General features: G+C 43.0%; 3 protein-coding genes across 3 annotated transcripts in view; 1 reads left to right on the forward strand and 2 right to left on the reverse strand.

The window, feature by feature from the left end:
- Positions 1-5,452: 5,452 nt before the first annotated feature.
- CCM_00318 (bacteriodes thetaiotaomicron symbiotic chitinase) lies at positions 5,453-10,643 on the forward strand (the record flags this gene model as incomplete). Its single annotated transcript, XM_006665478.1, has 2 exons — positions 5,453-6,390; positions 6,437-10,643. The coding sequence occupies 2 exons, from the start codon at positions 5,453-5,455 to the stop codon at positions 10,641-10,643; spliced, it is 5,145 nt and encodes a 1,714-aa protein (XP_006665541.1).
- A 338-nt stretch (positions 10,644-10,981) lies between these two features.
- On the reverse strand, positions 10,982-11,233 carry CCM_00319 (uncharacterized protein; the record flags this gene model as incomplete). Its single annotated transcript, XM_006665479.1, has 1 exon — positions 10,982-11,233. One exon carries the CDS (start codon positions 11,231-11,233, stop codon positions 10,982-10,984), a length of 252 nt encoding a protein of 83 aa, XP_006665542.1.
- Positions 11,234-12,090: 857 nt separating this feature from the next.
- The window catches only part of CCM_00320 (L-galactonate dehydratase), a gene marked incomplete at both ends in the record, with an annotated part of 1,423 nt that continues 713 nt past the window's right edge, over positions 12,091-12,800 (reverse strand). The window contains one exon of the mRNA XM_006665480.1: positions 12,091-12,786. Coding sequence (XP_006665543.1) covers positions 12,091-12,786 — 696 coding nt within the window. The remainder of the gene's footprint in view (positions 12,787-12,800) is intronic.

Below are 12,800 nucleotides of genomic sequence, written 5' to 3' on the forward strand. Positions count from 1 at the left end.
CTAGGCTTATCCCTAGTATTAATATATAGACTAATAGTATATAGTTTATAGCTATATATACTTTAGCTAGTACTTTCCTTTAATAGGGTATATCTAGCTATAGCTTTAGTCTATTATCTAGGAGGTTATCTAGTTAGCCTAGTGCCTTTAGATAGGTATATAGAGGCTAGGTTAGTAACCTACTAAGTATATCTAGTATAATATAGTCTTTACTATATCTATATAAGACTTATATATTAAATTAGCTAATATATTCTATAGCTTTAATAAGCTTCTTATTAACTATATATTAGGATATACTATTTATAATATTAAGCTACTTAGAAAGGTTAATAATTAAGTTATAATCTATAAAATATATAGCTAATAGGTACTAAGAGGTATATAACTAGTAGTAAAGCTTTTATAGTATCTAGATATAGCTATATACCTCTATCTTTATAACCTAATAGTTTTTTTTAGTATTTAAAAGGGTTTTTAATAGGAAGGTAATAGGCTTAATAGCTATATATAGAGGGTATTATATAACCTACCCTTAGTTAGTAATTTTTATAAGGGCTACCTTTATTATATAATAGACTATTATATCTATACTTAAGATAGATATATCTATATTAAAGAATAGTTTTTAATAGACTATAAAGTATATAAGGTTATTATAGTTAATAAGGGCCTAGATAAGGCTTTTAAAGCTATCTAATTTAGCCTAGGATAGTATAGCTAGTGCTATATAGCTAGCCTATACCTTATACCTTAGTTTATAGTCCTTTTTATACTTTTATTATATATTTATATCTTTAGTTAAAAAAGAATTAGCTATATTTTTTACTAATTAGTTCTTTATAGCCTAGATAGCTTATCTAGCTTATTTCTTAGCCTTTAATACTCTTTAGAGTACTATCTTCCGCTTTTATAGTAGTTCTATAATTATAGTATAATATAGTATATTATATCTTAATAAGCTTATAAAGCTAAGTAGAGACTTAAATTCCTTTAAAGTCTTAAGGAATTTAAGCTTCTTAACTATAAATAGCTTATCTTCTATTATACTTAGGCCTATAGTGTCTATTAGGTAGCTTAGAACTATAACTAATATAAAGGCTATAAAGCTTTTTTTTAGTTTAATTAAGATATTATAGCTTAATAGGCTTTTAAATACTACCTATAGGTCCTTTATATAGTCTTTAAAAGTAGGTAACCTAGTAAAGATATTATTACTATATAAGATACCCTTAGTATCCTTAAGTATATTATCTATATATTATTAGATATAGGTATTATAGTTCTTATAACCTATAATAAGCACTTAGAAAGTAAACTATTCTATATAAGTTATAATTAAGAAGGCCTAGGTTAAGTTAGGGTATAATAGCTACTAATAATAAAAGGATATAGTATTAATTACTATAATATACTTTATATATATTAATTCTACTATAATATTATCCTAATAGTATATTAGGTAGGTATTATTAAGAGTATACTTATTAAGGGTCTTAATATTTATAACTATATAACCCTTCTATTTATCTTCTTATCCTTACTAGATTATAAAGACTAAGAAGGTAAAGGGGACTTATATTTATATTTACTAGATCTTTCCTATATTTAAAAGCTTACTAGTAGTCTACTTAATAATACTTCTTTCCTCTAGCCCCTATAAATAAATCTTATATTTTTATATTATAGCTTCTTCTTATCTTAACTTTAGCCTAATATATATAAGCTTATCCTTAAAGACCTTAATAAAGCCCTTATTTATAAAAAGGGCTATATATCTATCTATTAGCTTCTATATAACTAATATCTATTAGTCTATACTACTCTAGATATATACTCCTATTAGGTATTCTATTAACCTATTAAATAGGTTATTTAGTTATATTTAGAAGTAGGGTAGTTCTTTATTATAAACGCTAGCTAGCTTTAGTACTATAGGAGTGTCTATATATTCTACTTAATATACTTCTATATCCTAAGGTAGGGTCTATAGGTAGCTAAGTCTAGTACCTTAGTATAGCTATAGGTAGTATCCTAAGTTATTCTATAGTAGTACTTATATAGTATTAGCTTTAGCTAATACTATAAAGGTTATAGCTTACTATAGTATTTATAGTTTATATATATATCTAATATCTAGTTTAGCCTTATATATTATAGCTATAAGTACTATTTTACTTAAGGTAGCTTATATAGTCTAGGCTATTATAACTAAGTAACTCTTTACTTATAATTATACTTATATTTATAGTATTATTAAGATTAATATACCTTAGTATATATAAAGTACTATAGTACCTTAGCTAAGTAGGATATTACTCCTAAGGGAGCCTAGTATATCTATATTAATTAGTATATTTAGTTTTAGGTCTAATACTATAAATACTTAGGCTAAGTAAAGTATTATAACTACCTAGCTATCTAGTATTATACTAATAAAGTATAGTAGGATATAGGTATAGTACTTAGCTTAGGCCCTTTTAGGTTTAATACTATATATATATACTAGGTATAGGTAGCTAGCTAGGGTTACTTCTAGATAGTATTAAGCTAGCTAGTTCTTATCTATAAGGGTTAATAAGGCTCCTATATTTATATATATATTTAACTACTTACTTAGGATCTTTAGGTTAAAGTATAGCTATAGGTATAGGTATATTTATACTTATCCTAATAGTATTTCCTATACTAAGGTGCTAGTAGCTTTAATAATAGATAGATCTATATCTACCCTTAGGCCTATAAGTCCTATACTTACTACTATCTCTTTAGTATCCTATCCTATCCTAATACTTACTACTATCTCTTTAGTATTATAAGGGAATATATAGTAATAAGTAATAGTAGTATTATTAGCTAGGCTAGGGGTAGAGCTAGAGCTAGTATTATAAGCTATATATATATAGCTATAAAGCTTATTATTTAATTTAAATTCCTAGCTATACTCCTTATAGATATAAAGAATAGGTAGCTCCTTAGTCTAGTAGCTTTAGTGTCTATAGTTGCTTATCTAATAGCTTTAGTATCTATAGTTACTTATAACTAGTAGTTCCTTCTCTTCTACTATATCCTAGCCTATAGCTATAGTAAGATCTATAGTCTAGTTACTATAATCTAGTAGTAGTTATTAGTAACTTCCACTACTATATCTAAAAGGGTCCTCTTACTATACTTACTATATATCTTACCCTATATCCTAGGTATCCTAATAACTCTTATATCCCTTCTTATTTATATCCTAGTAATAGTCTATATAATAAGCTACCTAGGGGGTATAATATAGTATTTAATTAAACTAAGGTTAGTTATCCTAGGGTTAGTATAGTCTATTATAGCCTAGGTTAAAACCTTAGCCTTAGCTAGTATTAGCTAGGGCTTAGTTATTATTATTACTATAAGGTGGCTTCTACTTATTACCTAAGGTAGGTAGCTAAACTTCCTATTAGAATAGTTAGTATTATTATTATTTACTACTATATCTATTCCTTTACTAAAAGCTATTCTAATAGCTATAACTACCTTAGTTTCCTCCTATCTATAGCCTATATCCTTTCTAGTCCTAACTACCTTAATTATAGCCTATAAAGACTTATAGTTAGGTTTATAGCTATTAAAGGCTACTATTACTATAGCTACTATACTAAGCCTAGTCTTTATTAATAAGATTATTATTACTATTATTTATAGCTAGATTATAGATAATATTCTAGTAATTATAGATATTTCTAAGGAAGCCTTAGATAGTAGTCCTTTTTAATAGTAGGTTTAAGATAGCCTTAATTTTAAAGTCTAGTAAGTTAAATACTTACTAAAGCTAGTTCTAAAGGTCTTAATTAACTACTTAAGTATCTTATAATACTTATAGAATATATATATCTATATTTTTTCCTATTTAGGTATTATCTAGTAAGTAGATAGCCTATTTTAAGTATCTATTTACTTTAAAAAGTAGTAGTTTAAAGTAATTAATAAAGGCTATATAAATATTTAATATTAATATATAAAGTATATATTATCTATTATCTATTATAAGTATATTTATATATTATTAAAAGGCTATTCTATATAGGTAAGTATATTAAATATCTTAAATAGTTTATTCTTTATATAATTAGTTATATATTAGTAGCTAGTTAGTAAATATATATATATAGATATATAAAATATCTTTATTACCTATTATAATAGTTTTTATACTATCCTAGTCTAGATATTATAATTTAGGCTTAAAGAAGTTAATATCTACTTTTTATAAGCCTTTTATTATTAACCTATAGCTATATACTATAAAGGTATCTTAATTAATTATATCCCTAGGTATAGCTACTAAAGTCTTAGCTACTACCTAGAAGATAATCCTAGTAAGTATATCTAGGTTTACTATAAGGTATAGCTAAATACTACTACTACCTTATTTACTAATATCTATTAAAAAGGTATAGCCTTAGCCTAAATAGTCTTTAAATTATAGTAAAGATATTTAACTCTAACTTTATAGTAGGTTAGTTATTTATCCTCTTTAATAATATAGTATAGTTTCTACTACTAGCCTTTAGTTATCTTATAAGGTAGGCTTATATATTAACTATTTAGCTAGCTTAGTAGTTATTCTATTTTTAAGATAATATATAATAACTTAGACTTTTTATAATTATAAGAGTCTTATTACCTTTACTTTTAAGATTATTAGTAATAGTTTAGTCTAGTCTACTATATATCTTTAATAAGTAGTTATATTAATTAAATATATTAGCTTAGCTTTATTTAGTTTAAAGAATATAGGTTCTACTTCTAGGTAATAGTAGGTAATATATATTAAGATATATATATCTTATAGTATATATCTTAACTAGTCTATATAACTAACTATACTTCCTAGTTAATAAGGGTTATAATAATAAAGGTTTTAATAATTTAATAGTTTAATATAACTAGGTTATAATAATTTATTTTTTAATATAACTAGGTTATAATAATATAATAGTTTAATAATTTTTAATAGAACTTCTAGTTATACTAATTTTTTAATATAATTACTACTAATTTATTAGTATATATATTAGAATGAAGATAATATTCCTAGGCTATGCCCTACTCTAGCTGCCTATCTAGTGGTGGTGTGGGCCCACACACACCACAGCTAGGGTTACTTAACCCCACTGTAAACGGGCCGCCAATCGGGCGTTGGGGGCTCAAGGGCGTAGAAAGGCGTGGGGCCCGTGCATCATCGCCGCTGAGTCCTTGGCATCACAGGAACCATCAGAAACATGCACCACGGAGACATGCCCGGCATGGCATGGCATGAACAAGCCAGGGCGCCGGCATCTAGCCCACCTTGTCGGCTCTACCCTGCGCGCTGAGATGTATAACATCCCCCTCTTGTCAGTTTTGTCAAACCCAAGCCAAGGTATGCGTGCCTGCTTGAGCCCTTCCTCCTTCATCCCACCAAACAATGGCGCCTCCCAACGGTCGCTTGGCGTCCAAGACGTCCAAGACGTCCAAGCTGGCCATCACGCTCCTTATATTTTCCATTACCCTCGCCTTTTTCCTTGCGCTTCCCTCCTTTGGCCGCAGCCCAGCCTCGTCCAAAATCACTCCTGTGCGGCGTCAGAACGAGTCTGCTGAACCCGTCTCTGCGCTGCTGTACGACGAGTACTCGGAGCACAACAACACTCTCGTCAGGCGTATTGACCCGTACAAGTGCACCAAGGATATCCCCTGCCACACCAAAGCCTGCTGTGGCTCTTTCGGAGCCGACGGTGTAGGAACCTGCGGCTTTGGCCCGACCTTTTGCGGCTCTGATTGCGCCAGCCAGTGCGATGCGAAGCCTGAATGTGGCCAATACGCTGTTCCTGCGGGCAAGACCTGTCCTCTCAACGTATGTTGCAGCAAGTTTGGATTCTGCGGCACCACGTCCCTGTTCTGCGACACCTCGGAAGGCTGTCAAAGCAACTGCGGCACGCCTGCTGTGCCTCCGGGCAAAAGCGCCAAGCCAGTCACGCACCGCGTCATTGGCTACTACGAGGCCTGGAGTGCTCGTAGAGAGTGTTACCCTTTCCCTCCCGCTGCTATTCCCATCGAAGGTCTCACCCATCTCAACTTTGCTTTCGGTTACATCGCTCCCAGCAGCTATGAAGTTACCCCCATGGATGGTGCCACGCCAGCGTCGCTCTTTACACAGACGGCCGACGTTCGCTCGCTCAAATCTGGTCTCTCCGATCTCAAAGTCTACATTTCCCTTGGCGGCTGGACGTTTAGTGACAATGGCACCGACACACAGCCTCTCTTTAGCGAGATCGCGTCAACCGAGTCCAACCGTAAGAAGTTTGCCAACAACCTAGTCGACTTTATGAAGAAGTACGGCTTCGATGGTGTTGACATTGACTGGGAGTAAGTTGGCCACTTTCTCGTTCCAAGACCAAAACACTAACTATAGCAGGTACCCTGGCGCGCCTGATCGTGGTGGCGAAGAGCACGACACGTCTAACTTTGTCGCCTTGCTCAAGACGCTCAAAGAGACGTTTGACGCCTCTATTCACGGTCCCTATGGACTCACCTTTACTATTCCCAGCTCTTACTGGTACCTGCGATGGTTTGATGTTCCCGGCATGCTGAAATACGCAGACTGGACCAATATCATGTCGTACGACTTGCACGGCGTCTGGGACAAGGAAAACCCCATCGGCAGCATCGTCCAGAGCCACACCAACCTCACCGAGATCAAGCTGTCTATGGAGCTCCTCTGGCGAAATAACGTCGCCCCCGAGCAGGTCGTTCTTGGTCTCGGCTTCTATGGGCGCTCTTTCCAGCTACAGGATAAGAGCTGCTCCACGCCTGGTTGCGAGTTTGCCGGCGCGGCTGAGCCCGGTTCGTGCACGAAAAACGGCGGCACGCTTGCCTACTTTGAAATCCAGGACATCATCAAAGATCAGAACCCCAAAGTCATCCATGATAAGGCGGCCGCCTCAAAATACTTTGTCTATGGTCGAGACCAATGGGTCAGCTTTGACGACGCTGACACGTTCACGCAGAAGGTCGACTATGCCAATAGCGTTGGCCTCGGCGGCCTCATGATATGGTCCGTCGATCAGGATGACAAAGAATTCTCTGCTATGCAGGGTCTACTAGGAATGAGCTTGCAGAGCTACTCTGTGCTCCTCAAGCGCGCTGAGACCACCGACGCTGGCAAGTGGACGTCACTCAACGGCCAGAAATGCGTCATGTCGGACTGTGGTGTCCCCGCTCAGTGCCCTGATGGCTACGGCATGGCTCCCGGAGGCGAGGGATTTGAGGACGACTGTGGTAGCAGCAAGTTCCGTATCATCTGCTGCCCTCTCAACTCCATGCCGGAAAGCTGTTTATGGCGTGGAGGTGAGGGGACTTCTGGCCGCCCCTCGTGTCACGGTCAGTGCCATGTGGGCGAGACAACTCTCTTCCATTCTCGACATGCCACCAAGAACTGTCTTCGACCTGGCTGGCAAGCGTTTTGCTGCACTGCCCAGACATGGGCTCACCAGATTGCCGCTTGTAAATACTCAAAATGCCGCGGCTCCTGCGGCGACACCGATGACACCAAGGGCATGAAGAAGGTTGCCTCAATTAGCGATGACTGCATTTTTGGATACAAAGAGATATGTTGCCCTCCCGACGCTGCCTTTGAAAACTGTCATTGGGTTGGTAAAGGTAGCTGTGATGACAACGAATGCGCCGACAACGATGTCCAGCTGGCTCTTGATCCTTTTGGCGATAACCAAAATCGATGTGGTCTCAACCGCAAGAAAGTTCTTTGCTGCAACACCCCCAAGAATCTCAATCCTTTTCTCCCCGTTTCTCTTGACAAGGTCTTTCCTACGATGCCCCCCGAGACGGACTATCCCCAGTTTGACCTGCAGGCACTGGGAGCCACCAACCCGGTCACAATTGACCTTGATCACAATGTCTTTGGCATGGTAATCATTGTTGGACCCGCGTCGACAGTACATACACTCCGCCGAAGCGATGGATCTGATGCGTACGTGCTCGACTGCCCCAAGATCAAGCAGGAGGGTCTAAGTCGCATTCGTCTTGTCTGCGAGGATGGTGGCCCCGACTCGAGCTGCAACAAGATCCATCTTGACGGCGCCCAAGGCACCATTATCCGTCTCCCGGCTGGCTGTGGCCCTGGTCACTATGCCGTCTTGCACTCTGCGCGCGACGTCTCTCAAATCTCCACGCTTCCTGGCAATGTTGCTCGCTCCGTCCCGGCCAACCGCACCATTGTCGAGTTGGAGGTCTCGCACGACTTTAGCAAGGTCAAGCGCGACGCGGGTGACATTTTTGTTCGCATTGACTACTCCAACTCCAACCAGTACTGGAGCAAGATTGTCCAAGGCGACCCTATCAAGCATAAGAGAGGGATGGCCCCTGATTTGCACAAGCGCTTTTACAGTTCCGCGTCATCGGACTGGAAGGACAAGTTTGACAGCTTACGCAATCTCCAACAGCCATCTAGCCTCAACAGCAACGGCCAGCTTAGCAAAGATAACATCAAGGTTACTCTCAGCGGCGAGCAAAAGGAAAAGTGCACTGCCAAGGGTGATGACGGTTTTCTCAACATGGACATTGCAGGAAAGATGTACGAGGATCTTGAATTCGGCTTCACCTTTGTCGGCACGATCGCACCCACGTTCCATATAGAAGAGGCCAATGGTTACTACGACACCAGCATCTCGTTCAACGCCCAACTCACCTTTGACGGCAAGGGCTCGCTGGACATTCCCGCCGGCCTCGAATCCCAAAAGCTCTTCCACAGCCCCGTCAGCGCCTGGGGCTTTTCGCACCCTGGCATTTGCGATTTTGGTCCTACAGTCAACGTTGAAGTGGCCATGACCGGCAAGGGCAACATTGACGCCAAGTTTACTGCTGCCTTTTCTATTGCCAACAGCAACGCCGTCACCGACAGCCTACCGACAGGAACTGGTCCTCATGACGGTGGCGTCTTCAACAAGCTTGTCAGCAACGCCTGGTCTGGTGATCTCTCGCTTCCCACCAAGTTGCAGCCTCACAGCATCAAAAAGGCGCGCGCTGCCAGCCCCGGCACTGGTAGCACCATCCTGGCGCTGCGTCTGCGCACAATCTCACAGATGAAGCTCGATTTAGACTTTTACGGGCAGAAGAGCGTAGCCACCGATACCCAATTCAACCAGACCATTGAGAGTTTGTTCCGCATCAGCAGAGAATCCAACGGTGACGCCATTGTTGCTTTCAGCAACGACCAGGCGACGGTTGAATCCTTCACGACCGGCGACCTCCCCTGGGGTGATGATGACTCGCAGCGGGTTGTCGGCCGCGGCGATGCCCTTGTTCTTCACTCTGGAACCAGCACGCCGCCAGCACGCAGTGCTCCCGACGTTGAGGGATACCCAATCTTTGGAGGGCACGACATTATGTCTTGCAGCGATGGTACCGGCAACGGCGGCGGCGGCTCACATCTTGATACGTGTGTCTGCTGGAACTATCTTGATCGCTACGACCGCAGTTTGGATCTTGATCCCGATACCGGTGCGCCGTACGAAAATGTCAACCTGCGTAGACGACGCCGAATGCGCATGAATGATCTGCTGTTCGCCGATCCTTTGCTGGCGCTTAACCCAGACACGGGAAAGCCATACGACGAGGGCCTCATCACCGAGCTCCTGGAAGGCCGTGCGCCCATCCAGTATGGCTCCGCGGAAAATTACGCTGTCACCGGGCCGAGCGGCCGCCGATGGAACGTCCGCATGGGCCGGTATCCGCAAGGCCGCGATGGCGACTCGCTGAACCAGCTGAACCCGCAGGCCGGGCGCTACGACGCCGAGGATTGCTACGACTGCAGCAACATTGCGGTCACGTCGAGCAGCACGAACCCCGATATACGGGTGGTGACGGAGCATATTAATGAGCGGCAGACGGAACCGCGCGCTCAAGAATTCATGATGAATGCGCAGACGAGGCGCGGCGACGGCTCGCTCGAGAGAAGCGCGTACCCTGCGATCCCTGAGCGATTCCTGGACGACAACAGCCATCTGCATGAGGACTACTCGACATGGGACCCCAATGGTCCGTACGGGAACCGCGGCCGGCCGATTGACGAAATCACCAACGCCTATGGTTCGGATACCAACCCTGGCGTGCTCGTCAACACCGAAGCCGTCCTCAACGGCATCAAGGCGCGCATGTGGGTGGGCAACCAGCCGATGAGCGACTCTCTCTGGAACGAAAATGGGTTCAATCTTGAGGATCCGCAGCGAAGCAACGCCGCCATTAGCTACATTCGCGCGACGATGCAAGTCGTCGTGTACCTCAACGACGCAGTCGTCAATGACAACTGGGCGCACATCATCCAAGACGTGGTGGATGCGTACCGCCGCTACGCGGAGCGCGTGCAAGCCGTCGATGGCGTGACTATTCATCCGGCTGAAATGTACCAAGAGTACGTGCTCAACGTGGTGATTCACAATCTGGAGGACACGGACCGGTGGATGTTGCGGCGAATTGAGCAGCTGCGCAGCGTGTGGCGGAACAGTAACCATCCGGAAGCGCAGGGCGTTTTAGATCAGCTGCAAGAGACGGAAGATCAGGTTGAGGAGCTGTTGATTGACATGAGTCGCCTGCCGCTTGACTGAGTACAATAGGAAATTATGCAGTAAATTTAGGTGAAGAATTCTAAAGAACCCTACAAGCAAATGAGGATTGACAAGTCTTTTTCATGGTCAATTGCCGAATCAAGAAAGCTATGGTTGGTTGGGAGCGACCCGTGACCAAGGAAAATGAATGTAGAACACGCTTATGCTTAGAGATAGACCACGACCCTTGTCTGTACGTACGCCGACCGCGTAAAGAGGCGTTCAAATAAACAGGGGCGAATTGATCAATCACTATCTATCTTTGTTACCATTTATTAGCAATATGTGTCTACCAAGGTGCGCACTTTTACTCGCCTGCAGGCGGCTTCAGCAGCTGTTCAGCAGCGGCAAGAAGCGTAGGAGCCGCCACCGGAGCTTGGCGGATTGTTGCGGCAGCAGCCGTTGGTGCAGCGGTATGCGTAGGTCCACCGCGAAGAGCCCGGATCGCAGTATATGATGTTGTTTCTGGCGTTGTCGCACGTCGTGTAGTCCTTTTCAATCTTGCGGTTGCAGCCGTCGCCAATATTGACTGCCATGACGACCGGGGCCGCCAAAGTGGTGACAGCGATGATTGACTTGATGATTTGCATCTTCCTTATTGCGTTTGAAAGTGTGTATCGATTGATACGCAAGATGGAGGGCGGGCTCTTGGCCTTTTATAGCCCCGGTGAAGAATGGCAGGGCATGAGCCGCAGGCGTCTTACACCAAGGTTACACTCTGCAGGTATTCACCGAGTTCCATGTCCAATGGACAGAGCGAGCCTGAAAAATGCATGTGTATACATGAGGGGTCGTCGGGAATGATCGGCTGGTCGGCTGATGCCCAAAAACGTCCATCGCCGCGATATATGCGATCTGTGCATTAGTGCGCAGCGGACACGGCAAGAAGCCAGTAAAAAGCGGCAGAAACTCGCCCAAGGCCCTTCCGTAAGATTGAAAGGATCAATGCAACTCGTTGGAATATCGCTACGGAACTCAAAGTAGGAACTGCCGACATGTGTCATGCACTATTGCATGTATCCCTTTGTCAAGTATAGCCGAACTCGACTCCGTCAGCGACAGCCTTGTTTGTACATGCTAGTCTCTTGACGTAGTCATTTCCAGGGACCCTGAAAACTAATTTGGAATATTTACGGTATCGTAGCCCGCATTTACTTTGAACTACTCCCACCGACTTCTATGTGTGGTCTTAGGACAGCCTACGTCCATCGTGCCTTCGGTGGGCCGGGGGGGTGTATCTCTCATGGTGAAAGGGACTCTTTTGTCTAAATGTTTGTATGATGTCTGATAATGCAGGCTTAATGGAAGCTCCAATATTTTGTTTATCAGTGGTAGTGGGCTCCTCGTACTTGTCTCATGTGTCAGACATATGAACGGATGGGGAGCATCTGTGTTGTACAAGACATACTACCTAGTACACAGCTTTATTCATAGCACTACTCTACGCCTAAATCTTGTCACCCGTCAAAATTGGTTTGGCTTCCTCACTCGTCCACCAGCTCACGCCCGGCTCACCAGGAAACGCAAACCTGTCCATGCTTTCCGGCTTCATCTCGACGCTATATCCCGGCTCCGTCGGCGTGCGGTAGTATCCGTTTTGAACCACCGAGGGATGCAGAAAGTGCTCGTGCAAGTGGTCCACGTACTCGAGCACCGACTTCTCGCCGCTCACGACGACGTAGTCAATGGTGCTCAGGTGCTGCGTGTACTCAGGCAAACCGACGCCGCCCGAGTGCGGCACGACGGGCACGCCAAACTTCTTGGCCATCAGGAGCACAGCGAGCACCTCGTTGACGCCGCCGAGCCGGCACGCGTCGACCTGGCAGACGTCAATGGCGCCGTTCATCAGCAGCTGCTTGAACATGACGCGGTTCTGGCACATTTCGCCCGTGGCGACGCCGATGCCGTGCGGGCGGAGCGCCTCGCGGATCGCGCGGTGGCCAAAGATGTCGTCGGGCGACGTGGGCTCCTCGATGAACCAGGGCCGGAACTCGCGCAGCTGCTGCATGTAGTCAATCGCCTCGGGCACCGACCAGATCTGGTTGGCGTCGACCATGAGCACGTTGCCCTCGTCGTAGCCAATGACGTCGCGCGCAATCGCCAGCCGCCGGCGGTCCTCGGCGACGCCGCCGCCGACCTTGAGCTTGAAGTGGCGGT

The sequence above is a fragment of the Cordyceps militaris genome, assembly GCF_000225605.1.
Source record: "Cordyceps militaris CM01 unplaced genomic scaffold CCM_S00001, whole genome shotgun sequence".
Taxonomy (NCBI): Eukaryota; Fungi; Ascomycota; class Sordariomycetes; order Hypocreales; family Cordycipitaceae; genus Cordyceps; species Cordyceps militaris.